General features: G+C 35.0%; 2 protein-coding genes across 11 annotated transcripts in view; one reads left to right on the top strand and one right to left on the bottom strand.

The window, feature by feature from the left end:
* Positions 1–18,077, bottom strand: part of CREB1 (cAMP responsive element binding protein 1) — a 62,423-nt gene that overhangs the window by 6,472 nt on the left and 37,874 nt on the right. For 5 of the 6 annotated variants that reach the window (XR_007408884.1, XR_003134325.3, XM_049106604.1 and 2 more), the window contains 2 exons: positions 14,370–14,552; positions 12,198–12,348 (listed from right to left, as the gene is read on the bottom strand). Coding sequence is in view for 4 of the 6 variants with exons in the window: in XM_049106604.1 (XP_048962561.1) it covers positions 12,198–12,348; positions 14,370–14,552 (334 nt within the window). In the remaining 2 variants the exon portion in view is untranslated. Of the gene's footprint in view, positions 1–12,197; positions 12,349–13,162; positions 13,226–14,369; positions 14,553–18,077 lie in introns of those variants that run through there. The other variant, XM_035710965.2, reaches the window with a different exon arrangement.
* Positions 1–18,077, top strand: part of METTL21A (methyltransferase 21A, HSPA lysine) — a 69,025-nt gene that overhangs the window by 26,385 nt on the left and 24,563 nt on the right. Inside the window, exon 4 of one of the 5 annotated variants that reach the window (XM_025441864.3) lies at positions 8,661–12,975. The exons of the other annotated variants lie outside the window; for them this stretch is intronic. Within the exon in view, the coding sequence (XP_025297649.1) occupies positions 8,661–8,689 (29 nt within the window). The 3' untranslated portion in view covers positions 8,690–12,975. Of the gene's footprint in view, positions 1–8,660; positions 12,976–18,077 lie in introns of those variants that run through there. 5 annotated transcript variants of the gene reach the window in all.

Below are 18,077 nucleotides of genomic sequence, written 5' to 3'. Positions count from 1 at the left end.
CCACAAATAACCCAAAGGGCTGAATGATCACTTAAAATTTAGAATTATATCACTGTTTATCGATATATTCTGTATCACACCTATAAAACTTGAAATTCTGTCGATATTGATAACTAAGATATTAAGGCTAAGTGTCAGTGTAAAAAACACCCTAAATAGAAATACCTCATAAATTCATCATTTCAGGCATTTAAAAAAACCTAACGAGTCTTTTCCTCAAATGATGTTAAGAAAACTATATATCTACATGCAGAAGAATGAAGTTGGACCCCTAGGACCCCTATCTTATACCATATACAAAAACTAAATGAAAATGGATTGAAGACCTAAAACTGTTCAGACTTCTAGAAGAAAACAGGGGAAAAGCCTCAAGATGCTGGATTGGCAGTGGTTTCTTGCTATGCCACCAAAAGCAGACAACAAAAGCAAAAATAAACAGGGCCATACCAAACTTAAAACTTCTATGCATGAAAAGGGACATAATCAATAGGGTGAAAAGGCAACCTAAGAAATGGGAGAAAATATTTGCAAGTCCTATATCTAATAGGGAGTTAATATCCAGGACATATAAAGAACTTTTACAACTTAACAAAGTAACTTGATTAAAGAATGGGCAAAGGACTTGAATAGACATTTCCCCAAAGAAGATACGTAAAATGACCAACAAGCATGCAAAAAGATGCTCAACACCAATCAAATTATTAGCGAAATGCAAATCAAAACCACGATGAGATACCACCCCACACCCTTTAGGATGGCTACTATATTTACAAAAACAAAACAAAACAAAAAACCATAAAGCCCAAACAGAAAACTCTGTGCACTACCCTCATGACATAAAATGGCCCAGCCACAATACTAAACACTAGAGTAATTCCTTAAAAAATAAAAAATAGAATTACTCGATGATCGAGCAATCCTCCTTTTGGGTATATATCCAAAGAACACAAAACAGGATACTGAAGAGAGATGTGCATGTCTATGTTCATAACAGCATTATTCACAACAGCAACCCAAGTATTCATCAATACAGGGATACATTTTAAAAATGTGGTCTATACATACATGGAATATTATCCAGCCTTAAAAAAGAAGGAAATCCCATCACTACAACATGGATGAATCTTGATGACATAATGCTAAGCAAAAACTAGTCACAGAAAGACAACTATATGATTCCACTTTATGAAGTATCTAAAGTAGTCAAACTCGTAAAAACAGAAAGTAGAATGGTGATTGTCTAGGATTTGCAGAAGGAGAAAATGAAGGAATTTGTTTTTAATAGAGTTCCAGTTTTGCAAGGTAAAAAAGTTCTGGAGATCTTTTGCACAACAATATGAATATACTTAACACTACTGGACTATATACTTAAAAAATGGTTAAGATAGTAAATTTTCTTACCACAATTAAAAACTAACTTAAAAGCAGAGTAAGAATAAAAAACATTCTTTACTAAGCTACAAAGTTTAAACTAGTAAACTCTTTTTTAGCTCCATGTGAAAAAGGACCATATATTCTTAGTCACTAGCTGAGAGACTGGCACAAGGTAGGTCCTTATTCCTGAGTTGAAAGTAAAAAGGTTCCAAGTCTTTAAAAGATGGAAAAAAGCACCAATTTACAATCATTCATCTACAATGGTGGCAGTACAGTACAGTACTTAGGAGCAAGAACTTCATTCAGTGTCAGGTTCTTAGGTTAAATGGTTACCTCTTACCAATTATATGACCATAGGCAAATTACTTAACCTTACTTTCCTGGCTCTAAAACGGAGATAATATTACCTACCTCAAAAGTTTTATGAGGATTAAAGGAATTAATATATAAAAATTGCGTGAAATACTGGCTGGCACTGTGTAAATGCTATGTATGTGTTTGTTATAATCATTTCTAGATAACTTGAATGCCTCCATTGATGTCTTATCCCCATATAGCCTATTGATTTAGAAAAAAGGAGCAAGCTGACTTTTGGAATAAAAAAAGTTGCACCTGATGTTGTATTATCCATGACAGATAGGGACAATATATGATCCACTGCATCACTATACTATTGGTGAAAATTAGTTTGGAAGAAGTTAAAAATGGCCCAACATTCTAAAGCACAGTCAAGACAACAAACCAAGAAGTGCCATGAGGCCAAGAGTGATCTAAAGGATCACAGTGAGAATGATTCTGAGGTCAATCTGGATATTCTGTATGTGGTGAAGTCTAACAATATATAGAGCATGTAGGATATATGTACACACTAACAAATCTACTTTTACCCAGGGCTGAGTCATCTTGTTTTCCTTGCTTTCCCCTCCAGCATTTGAGAATTTACAGTCCACAAGTGCTCATACAAATGCTGTATCTACATGCTAGTTTCCAAAAGTTAAAACTAGTACGATCCCATAGGTTAGTATCTCCTAATTTTGCTCTAGCAAAATCAGTATACTACAGTATTGTTAAAGATTAGGTTTCTCAAAAGGTGGGGGGAAAAAAGGGCACACTAGGCTAAGAAAATTAATTTGTTTCTTCAACGTAGACCTTGGATCCTTTCAATATACTAAATATGAATTACGACTCTCTCCAAAGAAGAATTCTAACTAGCAAGTCCCAAGCTGAATGTGACTATAGAATACTTTTTGGGGGAAACACCAAATAAATTTCAAATAACACACTGTCTTGCAAAATGATGCTCAAGTTCGGCACAGTTTAAATAAATTTGGATATAAACTTATGACAATATATAATAGCAAGAATTTTAAACTGAGGATCAGTCTTGGGTTCAGATCCTGGCTTTGCAACTAACCAGTTGTATAGCTTCTAACAGGTCCCATGCAAGAACTATTTCTTCATCTGTTTTTTAAATAAAGGTCTAATCAAGATGTCTCCACCTAGAACTGATCGGTTTGTAAAAGGAGTATGCAAAATCAGGGGATAAACCTGCCATATCATTCTAAAGCACTAATTTTGATTAATGGGTAAGAGGGGTAGCAGGCATTTTCATATTAAAAAAAGCATTATTATATTTTGGAGTGGAATACAGAATACAAATGAACTTTAATTAAAAAATTTAAAGAAATCCTTAGCCTGGAAAATGATACTTAAAGCTTCTAAAAAATTTCTAGCTAAATATTAAAACAACAACAACAACAAAACACGAGGCAAATGAAAGGACTCTCCCAGTGGATTGGTCTGACAACATGGTGTGAAGATTAAATTGACCACTGATGTTTCTTCAGTACAGAAATAGGATTTTATGATTTTAAGCATTCATGCAAACAGATGGCTTATAAATTCTGAAATTGATGTGATAGGCATATTTTTAGAAAAAAGTTCTTTCACATAATGTGTCTCAACATCCTCCTCCATTCACTGAACTAATTCTTTGCTTCTATATGATACTTTTTTCTTTGGGACGAATGGGTGGCTCAGCGGTTAAGCATCTGCCTTTGGCTCAGGTCATGATCCTGGAGTCCTGGGATTGAGTCCCACATCGGGCTCCCTACATGGAGCCTGCTTCTCCCTTTCCTTGTGTCTCTGCCTCTCTCTCTGTGTCTCTCATGAATAAATAAATAAAATCTATAAAAACAAAACAAAACAACCAAATTTTTTGTTTCATTGATTTTCCTCTATTGGTTTTCCTTTTCAATTTTATTGGTTTTAATTTGCTCTTCCTTTTCTAGTTTAAGATGGAAGTTAGGTTGGCAAACATTTTTGGTAAATATTTTTGGCTTTTCAGACCAAATGGGTTCTGTCACAATTACTGCTGTTGTAGCATGAAACTAGCCATGGGTAACACACATAATTGAATGAACATGGCTGTATCTCAATAAAACTTTATTTACAAAAATAGGCACTGAGGTACAGTTTGTTAAGCCCTGACACAAATGATTGATTTAAGACTTTCTTTTCTAACCTAAGTATTTAATAGTATATATTTTCCTCTAAGCACCAAATGAACTTCATCCCACAAATTTTTTTTTGTATTTTAATTTGCACTTAGTTCAAGATGTTTGAGACTTCCTTTTTGACCTACAGACTTAGAAATGTTTGATACCTATTTAATTTCCACACAACTGGGGATTTCCCAGGATGCTTTATGGGCCAAGGACATATTTTGTATTATTTCTATCCTCTTAAATTAACAAGCCAAACAGGTATAGTTGGTTGATTATGTCACTCAGGTTGCCTATAGCTTTATTTTCTGTTATCACTGAGAAAAGAATGCTGAAATTTCAACTATTCAATTCTCTCTTTAAAGTTAAAGCTCTAATCCTTTCATCATTATATTATGTCCTTTTTTTTTTTATCCCTGACAATGTTCCAGCTTCCTTTTGATTGGTATTTGCATGGTCTATTCTTTTCTACTCCCCTTTCCTTCTAACTTACCTATGCTTTACATTAGAAGTGAGATTCTTATAAGTAGCATATAATTAGGTCTTGGTTTTTTATTCTGTTTTGTCTTTTATGTGAGTTAGACTAAGGTTAGCAAACTATGACCCATGAGTCAAATCCACATAGCCTGTTTTTAATAATTTTTAAACTTCTAGCCAGACTAACCAAAAAAATGAGAGAAAAGACAAAAATTTTCAATATCAAGAATGAAATCCCCATTCAAAAGTCCTTTACACCCCCTCAAAAAACCCACAGCCCCAGAAGTGTTTAGGTATAAATCTAACAAAATATGTGCAGGATCTATATGCTAAAAAATGGAAAATGCGTTGTATTCATAGAATGGAAGGCTCAGTATTGTTAAGATATTAATTCTCCAAAGGTTGACTTATAAACTCAACATAATCCTAATCACAATCCCAGAAAACTTTCTTATAGACATCAACAAGCCAATTCTAAAATTGATATGAAAATGCAAAGGAACCAGAACAGCCAAAACAATTCTATAAAAGAGCAAAGTCAGAGGACTCACACTGACAAATTCAAAACTTATTATGAAGCTATAGTAATTAAAACAACGGGACGCCTGAGTGGCTCAGCAGGTGAGCTCTTGCCTTCAGCTCCAGTTGTTATCCCAGTCCTGCGACTGAGTCCCACATTGGGTTCCCTGCATGGAGCCTGATTCTCCCTCTACCTGTGTCTCTGCCTCTCTCTCTGTGTCTCTCATGAATAAATAAATAAAATCTTAAAAAAAAAAAAAAAAAAAAGACATCAAGGTGTTGGCTAAAGGAGAAACACAAAGACCAATGAAACAAGCTAGCCAGAAACAGACCCACACAAATATGGTCAAATGGTTTTTGCCAAAAGTGCAATGGCAATTCAATAAAGGATAATCTTTTTAACAAATGTGCTGGAACAAATGAATGTCCATACACAAAAAATGAACCATGACACACCTCACACTTTATATGAAAGTTAATTCAAAAGGGGTCATAAACCTAAATGCAGAACATAAGATCAACTGGAACTCATACATTGCTGGTAGGAATGCCAAATAATACAGCCACTTTGGGAAACAATTTGGCAGTTTCTTACAAAGTTAAATAAATTGTAATGTAAATCACTTACCATTTTATCTGGCCAGCTCACTCCTAGATACTTACTCAAGTGAACTGAAAGTTCATATTAACACCTGTGAATGTTTATAGTAATTTCATTCATAGTCCTCTAAAACTGGAACTGTGATGAACATCAAGGTAAACGGACACACCAACCACAGGATATGTGTACAATGGAATATCAGGGATAAAAACAACTACTGATCCACGTAACACTATCAATAAATCTTGAATGCATTTTGCTCAGGGAAAGAAGCCAGATCCTAAAGGCTACATATATTGTAGGATTCCAGTTATATGAGATTCTGGAAAAGGGGGCAACGGTAGACTACCCACGGGGTATCATAGGGATTCATTCTAGGGTGGTGTAACTTCTATAAGGCACTGTGCAGGTAGAAGCATGGCACCATACATCTGTTAAAACCAACAGAACTAAACAGCATAAAAAGTAAACTGCATGCAATCCCAGAACTGAATGAAGGGGGTGACGAATCTAACCATACTACAATCTGATATAACCTTACTGAATAGAGTGGGGAAAAAAAGGAACAGACCTAACTAAACAGCTTTGAAAACAGTGCTTTCACTGGTACTTCAAAGGTTAAAAACAAAAATAACTATACATAAATACTGTATTTGGTAAATTTGTTTCTCATAGGTATACGAGTTATCAATTCTCTATTTTAAAAGTATACCAAAATTAAACAAATATGTAAAAAAAAAAAAAAAACTATATTGGGGACACTTGGGTGGCTCAGTGGTTGAGCGTCTGCCTTTGGCTCAAGTTGTGATCCCAGGGTCCCGGAATTGGATCACGCATCAGGTTCCCAGCAAAAGCCTGTTTCTCCCTCTGCCTAGGTCTCTGCCTCTCTGTCTCTCATGAATAAATACAGAAAATCTTTAAAAACTTAAAAAAATAAACAAACTATACTTAATGGTAAGCCAAGTTTCTGGTCAGAGAGGCTACTATGAATTCATATTTATTTTAGCAGTATACAGATACAGTAATTTAGATGTGTGCATACATAGGTTAGTTAGTACACCATGTTTTGAGAGGGCCCAGAAGTGTGAAACCTGGTAGCAAAGAGCAAACCTGATGCCCAGTTCTTGATTTCTCAATATCATTTTCTAGTAAAAGGAACTAGGATTTAAGAAGAAATGGTTGAGTCCAAGACTAAGGCAGGGAACACACAAATGAGAAATTGAACCTGGACAATCTTGTAGTGTCAGAAAGTTAAGGATGTGCTTAAAAAAGGGGGACATGTCAAAAGGATAAAAGGAAACCAACTTGTAAGAGCTCCCAATGGCCAAAGCTGGAATAATCTGAAGAACATAGTAAAATAAACAATATTAAATATTTACCCATATATATATTATTACAATATGACAAGACAGACATACTATTCTGTGGTATTCTTCCCCAAAACCTATTACTTCAGCCTAACTATAAGAAAGCATTACATAAGCCCAAATTGAGAGATATTCTAAAAGAAACCTGAACACTACTCTTCAAAAGTGACAAAGCTATGAAAGTTTAAAAAAAAAAAAAGAGAGAGAGAGAGAGAGAGAAAGTGTCACAGATTGTAGACAAGGAGACATTGTGACTAAATGCAATGTGGTATCCTGGACTGGATTCTGAAAGAGAAAAGGAATATAAGTAGAATAACTGAGGAAATCCGGATAAAATGTATAGTCTAATAGTATCGTTATCACAGTATACAACACTATGTTAATTATCATACACAGTATGTTAATTTCTTAGTTTTGATAAATGTAGCCTGGTTATGTAATATGCTAAATCACAGGAAGCTGGATAAAGAGGATGTGGAACTCTGTACTACTTTTACAACTCTTCTGTGGGGATCCCTGGGTGGCTCAGAGGTTTAGCGCCTGCCTTTGGCCCAGGGCGCGATCCTGGAGTCCCGGGATCGAGTCCCACGTCGGGCTCCCGGCATGGGGCCTGCTTCTCCCTCCTCCTGTGTCTCTGCCTCTCTCTCTCTCTATGTCTATCATAAATAAATAAATAAATCTTAAAAAAAACAAAACAAAACAAAAAAAACAACTCTTCTGTAACATAAAATTACTTAAAATAAAAAATTAAGAACTAAGGGTTGTTGGAAGGAAGGTGGGGGGGTGGAGTAATTGGAGAGGATAGGCATTAAGGAGGGCATGTGACATTAAGGAGGGCATGTGATGAGCACTGGGGGTTATATGCAATTGATGAATCACTAAACTCTATACCTCTGAAACCAATACTACATTATAAGTTAATTAATTGAATTCATGTAAAAAAATAAATGTAGAAACAAAAAAATAAACCACTATACATTAAAATGTATGCTTTATTTTTACACATCTATATTAGGGAAAAAAAATATACTCCAGAATTTAACATTTTGGGTGGCACAATTAGTGGTGATTTAATTTTTAGCTTATGTTTTCTAATGTGCTTATATATTATACATAGTCTTTGGTAACCTTTTTCCAACCATGAGTATAGATTCTTTTTTTTTTTATGAGTATATATTCCTATCTCAAAAAAAAAATACCATCTATCTTCATTCTTAATTGTTGTTTATATGCAGTTGAATGGATACAATGTATACAACTGAATATACACATTATTTTTAAAAAAGATTTTATTATTTATTCATGAGAGACGAGAGAGAGAGAGAGAGAGAGAGAGAGAGAGAGAGGCAGAGACACAGGCAGAGGGAGAAGCAGGCTCCATGCAGAAGCCCGATATGGGACTCGATTCCAGGAATCCAGGATCACGCACTGGGCTGAATCGAAGGCAGGAGCCAAACCTCTGAGCCACCCAGAGATCCCTTGAATATACCTTAATTTCATAGCAGACCCTTTTTGTTTGGAATTAAAAATTTTTTTTTACTTCATTTCTAATTAATTGAAAATAAATCTGCTTATTTATATCTCTTTAACTCATTAGTGTTCTGACTTTAGTTAAATGATTTTAGTTTATTTTGCTACTTTATCTTTTTCTTGGCTGTTAAACAGAGGCTTTATTATATTTTCATGCAAATGCACCTAACCTTTATGTTTATTACTTTTGCCTTTAGGAAATCTATTAAAATCCTCCTGTATTCTAAAATTTTAAGACAAGGATAGCGGATTACTTTCATTAATTTTTTATTCCTCCTTTTCCCTCAGGGGAAGAGCACACATTCCCACTCCACTGACACTGGGGCTTGATCTTGCCTGTACTTTGGCCACTGGTATAGAAGTGGATGGACACAATGTTTACCACCATCAATCAGAGAGGACTTAAAAAGCACTGTCTTTTTCCCTTTGCTACAATGACATGCTTCAAAAAAGGTGCTGCTTCTTTAGCTTGGAGCATGTGGAAGAGAGGCACAACAGCTATCTTGCAGCTGTTAAATGTAATGTGAAGAAGAAATTTTGTTGTTCTAAGACACTGAGATTTTGGAGTTTTTGTTGATACTGCAGCAACAAGAATTAATAACCATCTACACTTTCTTCTAGACTGCTTATCACTTTTCATTTCTGAGTAAATGGTAATTTGGACAGTGTAGAATTGGGGGTAACTCTTTTCATCAAAGTTCAATTTAAGATAGGCTGTGTTTGAGGTACATATAAGGGACATTCATCCTAGGGAGTATGTTTAGGAAGACAGCACTCCCCCAACTTTTCCACTGAAGTACCCCTAATAGCAGAGAAAAGTAAAATGGGGATTCTGGAGACACAGCCCAAAGCAATCACGGCTGGTGTGAATTTCTTTTAAATATCTTACCTTAAATATATTTATTTCTAATTTTTGAGCAAGACAAACATTCAAGGAAAGCATTCCATGTTTACCTCTTGGGGTTACATTATCTCCAGCACATTCTCATGTGCTCTGGTTTAAGAAGCACAGCAGGAGAGAGCTGCATACTAGAACCTCAGAATTAGCATGTCCACAAGGCTCTCTGGCACCAAACACAGGCTCAAATCCCAGGTCTACCACTTAAAAAATTAAAAAAAAAATTTATTTTTAAGCAATCTCCACAATGTGGGACTCGAACTCAACCCCAAGATCAAGAATCACATGCTCTACTGATTGCCCCTTAATAAATAGTATCTCAGGGAAAATGGTCAAAGCCAGAATACAGAACCAGAAGATCTTAGCATATATACTCAATGCCTGAAATACACGGCTATGAATGAATGCTCCAAGGGAACACTACAAATGTAGTCAGAAAATTAGATGAATAAATCAAAGAAGAGTTCAGGAGAATGAGTAAAGTGTCAAATATTCCACAGAAGTAAAATGAAATTAAAAGAGTGTACCAGATTGCCAAGTGGGAGGGAATCTGTATCTTTTAAAGACATAAGAATGCTATTGTTGATCACAGAAACCAGATTTTAATGAATGGAAGTTGGAAAAGTAGAAGCAACAGTGATGTGGGAATAATGGGAACTATAGCAGAGTCAGTGAGAAGTTTCCTTATAATGAAACTAAATCCAAACAAAAGTATTTTATTAGAGAATCTATGATAAATCAGGTAGCTCCCCTGAAGATCTCAGGCCAGGAAAGGCTGTTAGGAACTGTAGCTATGTGCACTCTGTCCCTAACTTGGTGTGTATGTGCAAGGTGAGGAGGGGGGCAGGGAGAGAGGAGGAGTACGTAAACTAAAGAAAAAAGGAAATTTGGTCTGCTAGTCAAATGAATAAATGTCCATAAATGGGCAGCTCTCTGATCCATACAACAGAGCAGACAAGAGGCTATAGTGCTGCCTCCTCACCCACCCATTAATGACACCACCTCTTAGTCTTTTCTGTATTAGGGGAAACATTTCTGGGGCGCCTGGGTAGCTTGGTTGGTTGAGCGACCATCTTGGTTTTGGCTCAGGTCTGAGCCCCAAATTGGGCTCCATACTCAGCTGGGAGTCTGCTTAAAGATTCTCTCCCTCTGCTTCTCCCCCCACACTCACTCGTACTCTCTCTGAAATGGATAGATAAATCTTTAAAAAAAAAAAGGAGGGGGGGGTGGGGGGATGTTTCTGTCCCACAGAGCCCACTACATAGACCCAACATAAAGTCCTTCTGCTGTTTTTATAATCAAGAAGGTTTTTTTCTGTCTGATTGCTCTGCTGTGTCTTGCTTAGAACCGATTTCTTCAGTAAGTGTTATTGTCTTAAGTTCTAAAACCTAGCCTTCACTTAAGACTTCTTTAATAAGGGATGCCTGGGTGGCTCAGTGGTTGAGCGCTTGCCTTTGGCCTGGGGCATGATCCTGGGGTCCCAGGAACAAGTCCTGTGTTGGGCTCCCTGCATGGAGCCTGCTTCTCCCTCTGCCTGTGTCTCTGCCTCTCTCTCTCTCTCTCTGTGTCTCTCTCTGTGTCTCAGTAATAGAAAAAAAAAAAATCTTAAAAAAAAATAAATAAAATAAAGTCATAGCAAAAAAGGTAGATCCAGGCCTTGAATCCAGACTGTCTAAATTCTATCCCCATATTTCTTTATCATAGTGTTTGAAAATTCTTGGGATGAATAGCAGAGGAATATTTCCAACAATTTCAAATTTTATTTTCATTTTCTATGATTTGTCTTTAGTCATTTCTATATGAAATCCTAAGCTAAATATTTTAAGTCCTAAACTAAATCAAACATTTTACTATATTTTGGGGGGAGGAAGGGCAGAGGCAAAGTAAGAGAGAGAGAAAATCTTAAGCAAGCTCCACACCCAGTGAGGAGCCCGACATGGGGCTTGATCTCAAAACCCTTAGATCAAAAAAAAAAAAGAAAAAAAAGGGTTCCCTGGGTGGCGCAGGGGTTTGGTGCCTGCCTTTGGCCCAGGGCGCGATCCTGGAGACCCGGGATCGAATCCCACCTCGGGCTCCCAGTGCATGGAGCCTGCTTCTCCCTCTGCCTGTGTCTCTGCCTCTCTCTCTCTCTCTCTCTGTGTGTGACTATCGTAGATTTAAAAAAAAAAAAAAAAGAAAAAGATTAAAAAAAAAAAACAAAAAACCCCACAAAACTCTTAGATCATGACCTGAGCCAAGATCAACAGTCAGATACATAATCAGCTCAGCCACCCAGGTTACTTACTGTTTTTTTGGATGACAAAACCATTTACAGCTATGAATTTACTTTATTGAGAGTCACTCTGCCCACATTTTATAGATTTTGATGAGGGGCATTTTCATTGTTGAAGACTATTTTAAGATTTTGCCTAAGAATAAGCTATCTTACATTTAATATATTTTTGAAAAATCTTTAGTTAGGTGTTAAATTGTTAATTTTGAGTAAATATGGAATTCATTAAAACATGGACTGGCCATCATACATTTACTTTATTATAAATAAATTTAATATAAATGAAACATTTAATTTTACACTACATACTTGAAACTCTTGATCTTCTTGAACAATACTACTCATGTAAAGAAACAGTATTTAAATAACTTAGCTTGTTGGTTAGAGCACAGTGAAAATACAGCAAGAGTTGTGAATTAAATCTTTCAGAGAAATTATACAAAAGAAAACTATGATTAAAGACTGACCCATAATCCTAATAGCCATTTTGTAAGTGTCACTTACTAAATAAAGACGTTTCAGCAAGATTCATTAATTCTACCTGAAGAGAATTCAATGCACAGATCCTATTACCAGCAGATATAAGAGACACATGTCCGGCAGAATCTGAAGATGACCTGACCTACCACGATCTCAGGAAATGTAATGTACGTACCGGTTTTTCATTAGGCGAACCTCTCTCTTTCGTGCTGCTTCTTCAGCAGGCTGTGTAGGAAGTGCTGGGGAGGATGCCATAACAACTCCAGGGGCAATGGTGCTAGTGGGTGCTGTGCGAATCTGGTACGTCTGTACATCTCCGGAGGCAGCTGAAAAGAACAACAGTGAACATGGCATGGTGTAAGACACTGAAGCACTAGGACTTAGGAAAAACACAGGTGTCAATCATCAATCTAAACATACATTTTGGATTGAAAGGGGAAAAAAGGAATATGATTCTAACTAAAACACTGAAAGAATCAGCACTCTTTGGGTCATTAGTGAAATAATTTCCAGTTTAATATATTTATTAGTATAGACACTTAGGTGAAAGAGGCCTTAACCTAGGTCTGCTGGGTTTTGTATTTATCTTTCATTTCAATGAAGTTCTATTCTGTTGTTAACATGCTTACCAACCTTAAGTCTAAAAGGTTAAGTAGGGCACAGCCTGGATGATCTTCCTAGAGAGAGTATACTCCTCAATGTCTTCCTTTGATATTGGTAAATTCTTATTAAAAAATTTCAAGTAGACTCTTGCCACGACATAAAAACGACCATGATTTTTCATAATAGCAAAATGGGAGAGAAAATAAAGCATTATGGTCAACTATTATAAATTTCTAATTGAAACAAAACTGAAAGTATGAAAAAGTGTTATCACTTGATGCCAATTATATTACTTGTTTTAATGTAAATGCTAATGGCTAAATAAACTGAAGTTTATTTTTCTAACTAAATGCTGTAAAGAATGTCAGATTGCTTCTAAAAAGAATTTAGTAATATGCCCTCCTAAGAATAAAGAACCTAACATTATCTGAGAGAATTTGAAGGTCTTTATTCTTTATAAAATTATCCACATTTGTTATTAATATCAATTAAAATGTGTAGTTTGAATGGGAAAGATTTATATACTAAACATGTTACCATCTTCAAACTGACGTTCAGAATTCAAATTCACTGACATCCTGCTTTACAATTTTTGAGTACCTGCATGTAAAGTGAAAAGGTGTTTTACTCCCATTAATAAGCAAAATATTATCTTCTTCAAATATTATTTGTTTATAACAGAATATGTTCTGTAAATACATTAGGGACTTTTATATAAATGATGAGTCTCTAGTTGGTGTCTTAGGATTATTCAAAAATTATCATTTATGGTGAAGAGGTACAATGGTCATATTTAACAGAGGCAAAATATATTAATAAAAATATTTTTAGATGCAGATTTTAAAATTATTTCCTCAGTATGCAAATTTCAATCTGGCATAAAACATATTCTTAAAATATTCAAATAGATTCAAAGAAAAATGGTCAACTCCTATCCATAAAGATTCCTAAAGCAAGAAAATTAAATAAAAAAATAAAACTGAAAAAAAGCTATTTCTATAGTTCATCAAGAATTTAACTACTTTTTCTCTGCAGACCAGTAGACTTGCATATTGGTACAAGATTCTTCAGAACATATTGTTTTCACTTGAAATAAAAAATGATGATCTTAGGAATGAGGATGTAAATTTCTCTTGAGTAAAAAGCAGAGAAATAGAATTTTAAACCTTCAAAGATTCTTTTTCTTTCTTTCTTTTTTTTTTTAAAGTTAGCTTGACACCCACCAATGTGGTGCTTGAACTCACAACCCTGAGATTAAGAGTTACATGCTCTGCCAGCCAGGCACCCAGAACCTCCAAAGATTCTCATCAGTGATTTAGTATAACTCTTTGACACATAAAAAGAAATAAATTAAAAAAAAAACAAAAAACAAAAAAAAACAACGAGGCCCAGTGAGGTGTGTCTTACTCAAGATCAGACAGCAAATCTATGTAGTTAGATCCAGAATCTAGCTTTCCTAAAGTTCTGATTTCACCATCTTGCCCTGTAACCTACCCTGTTTCTATTCCCAAATGCTAAGAGTGTTAAGGATGCTATATTTTTAAAACTGAAAACAGTTGTTTTTATGCCATGACATTTGGGTCCAACTGGAATAATGGAAGAGTTCATGGAGAACATTATCTATAATGAAAAAAGTAACTATATTTTCATAGTGTTTTGCAGTACCATACTTACTTTTTCTGAGTTTATAAAATTTTAACCTTTCAAAGAATTTACCATACCTGTGAATTCTGAATTCTCTTACCTTGAACAACGACTTGGTTGCTGGGCACTAAGATCTGCTGTCCATCAGTGGTCTGTGCATACTGTAGAATGGTAGTACCCGGCTGAGTGGCAGCTGCATTGGTCATGGTTAATGTTTGCAGGCCCTGTACCCCATCGGTACCATTGTTAGCCAGTTGTATTGCTCCTCCCTGGGTAATGGCAACTAAAACCCAATGGATTTTATTGTTATCAGTTTAATTTATACCACATAAGACTTTTACAACACACTAAATTCAAAGTAGAATAATGTCTAAGACATAATCTAAGGGAAATTATTATAGCAAATAACACTGCCAAGAAAGATTTGGTATACTTAAGTAACTTTCTGCCCCGGAAACCCACATCCAATTGCTATAATACAAATGCACTCTGAACCATATTCTAATTTATAATACTACATTAACAATTTTTAAAAAATAAATGAGAAGATGTTAAATTCTTTTCAAAGTTGTTTGGTTCAGAAGAGGTATCACTTTGTAATCCGTACTTCCTTTATTCTAGCCTTAATTATGCAGTATTTTAAGTGTTTAATATTTGCTGCTCAACTAGCAAATTTTTAAAAAAGATTTTACTTATTTATTCATGACAGACAGACAGAGATAGAGGCAGAGACACAAGCAGAGGGAGAGGGAGAGGGAGAGGAGGAGGTTCCATGCAGGAAGCCTAACATGGGACTCAATCCCAGGTCTCCAGGATCACACCCCGGGATGAAGTCGACACCAAACCGCTGGGCCACCAGGACTGCCCACAAATAAATTTCTTAAAGTTAGGAAATGAGATTTTTTTTCTTCTCTACTTTTATATACTTAGCACAGAAATAGGCAGTAACATGCACCCAATAATTGGTTGTTTTAATGAATAATTAATAAAAAGTTTAGTAGTACATTCTATTCTATAATTCAGCTAGCAATGCATAAATTTTAAGTTACATATCCATGCATTTTCAAACAGAATCCCTTGATATTCACTAATTAAACACAATGTCATTCATCTGTTACAAAGTAATCAACTTTGGCTCACACTAAGATATTTCACTGTATTAAAAAAAATGAATTCACCGCTATGCTATAGTACGTAGAAAAAGTTAATAGAAAGAAGTAGGTTATTATTTTATTTGAACAAAGTAATCCTTCAGATACTAACATCAAGATAGGTGGTTAGATCCTCTCTACACATTCTCCTTTGTAAAGTTTTCCAAAAAGAGGACTAAAGATCACAATACATCTAAAATTGCATAATGAATTTGAACTGAGTAAGTCAACAAACATGTTTCATTTACACGTTACTTTTTATCTTTTTGTCTATTAGAAGGGAGTTATTGAGGATCAACTGTCAGCCAGATCGAGGTAGCTAATATCCCAAGTCATCTACATAAGGAAAACTGATTATCTACTGTTCAATCAAGAAATAACAGTAAATAGCTATCATTTGATTTAGCAAATGATAAATGGTACCTATGGGAATTAAAATACTGGCATAATAAAATCTCAGACAATTAAAAAAAGGAATATATAAGAACTATTCTGAGTTTAATATTGCAGATAACTTGAAGGAATCAGAAGATTAACAGATTCATACCACATGCTCTCATATAGAGCTAATAAGCAAATTCCACTATATTTAATATACACAGCTTTCCTCTTGACTAAATACCAATGAACTCAAGGTGGGAGAAAAGAAGTAGGAAACTAGGTATCAGGAGATCTGGGTTCTAGTCCAGATTCCATCACTAAACTGTTATTTGAATCTGTTATCTCTCCTATAAAAATAAAAATATCTGGTTCTAACCACTAAGTACAACTATAAAAATCAAATGAGATCATGTATATGAAAGTACTCTGAAAACAGAAGTCTGATGCTATCAGATGTGTTTTTCTCTATAATATTTATTTATTTATTTATTTATTTATTTATATTTATTTATTTATTTATTTTTTAAAATTTATTTATGATAGTCACACAGAGAGAGAGAGAGAGAGAGAGAGAGGCATAGACATAGGCAGAGGGAGAAGCAGGCTCCATGCACCGGGAGCCCGATGTGGGATTCGATCCCGGGTCTCCAGGATTGCGCCCTGGGCCAAAGGCAGGTGCCAAACCGCTGCGCCACCCAGGGATCCCATTATTTATTTATATACTTGATTATTCCAGAAGGATCTGAGATGGCTTTCAATAAAACTAAATTCATTAAAACAAGAAGCAGCTAGGAGTCAAGTATCTGTTATGTCTCTACTACAGAGATTCTACCAAAAAATCTAGAGGAAGAAAAGAATACAATTAAACAGAAATTTAGCTGAGATCCTGAGTAGCCAAAAAAGAGGAAAACACCACGGGTTACAGTTATATTTAGTGAAACAAAATATTCAAGTTAAAAATGATAGACATATGTGCTTCTACCTTAGAACAGAATTTCTCAAACACGACTTTACCAGGAATAGTGAACTAAGATATGGATAAAATTACTAACAGCATTTAAAATTAAAAAAAAAAAAACAAACCAATTTATGGAAGAAATACAAACTGGTACACACACTGGGAAGGGAAAATGGGCAGGATGTGCTTTGATTCACAATTTCACTCTTTGGAGGTTATTCCACTGAGACCCCACTACATATATAAGAATGTTCAAAAAAAAAAAAAAAGAATGTTCATGTCACATGTTTGAACAGTAGAAATGTCTTAAATGTTCATCAGTATGTGTGGGGGAGGGAATACTGAAAGGGAGAGAGAATATTTAAATAAAAGTTATATTTCTATAGTGAAACACAATGTAGCTGTTAAATAACATATATATCTATGTATATACATTTTTCTATGGTATATAAATAGTGTAGACTCACTTGTATCAAAACACATAGCAACATTTTTATGTATAAATAGAATGAAAAACTGATAGATATATACCAAACTCTTACTCCTGGGGAGAGATGAAAAGGATTGTAAGTTACGCAATATATAATGTTGTGTATGTTTAAGTAGTCATTATACGGATTCTTCACAACAATCAAGAACATACTAAATCAATTCCTTCAAGACTCTATGAGTATATAAGGGATGAAGATAATATAATAAAGCTTAAAAAATCTGCAAGTATTAATCTTTAAAACTAGCAATTTTCAGTTGCTTGAAGAGAGTGGTGTGCCAAACTAAACCTCTACATTTCTTAATTTCACTCCCGTATTTGAGAGCATGCTTTCTCGTGCAAGTGAGAATCCCTGCAATAACTGAATCACTGTCACTAACAGGAGTATGCTGTATCCCTTAGATTTCCGTTGAGGCAAGGGAAACAAAGTTCATATATCAATGTCTTAGCACACACACATCTGGAATAACTCAAATTATTCAGGTATAAGGCTAAAAATATGCACATCTAAGTCTATAGATAGTAGCTGTTTATCTCTGTCAATGAAGAACTCAAGAAGGAAAAGGGGACTGAACTCCAATAAGCACAGAACGGACAAGAAGCTTAGTCAAAAATGCCATCCTTCTGCTCACTTTTAAAGGTCTCAGCTTTGGGAGAGCTAAAAAGTCTGCTACTTGGGAATTTGTTTTTAATACAGTTAGAATGCCAATTAATTATGAAAAGCAAAAAAAAAATTATGAAAAGCAAGTTAGAGCTGTACTGTGAAAACTATTAACTTGGGAGTCAAACTCTTACATACCTTCCTGACACAGACCACTCCAGGGTATT

The sequence above is a fragment of the Canis lupus genome, chromosome 37, assembly GCF_003254725.2.
Source record: "Canis lupus dingo isolate Sandy chromosome 37, ASM325472v2, whole genome shotgun sequence".
Classification (NCBI taxonomy): domain Eukaryota; kingdom Metazoa; phylum Chordata; class Mammalia; order Carnivora; family Canidae; genus Canis; species Canis lupus.
Note: the sequence above shows the minus strand (reverse complement) of the source record. Positions and strands in the feature narration are given on the sequence as shown.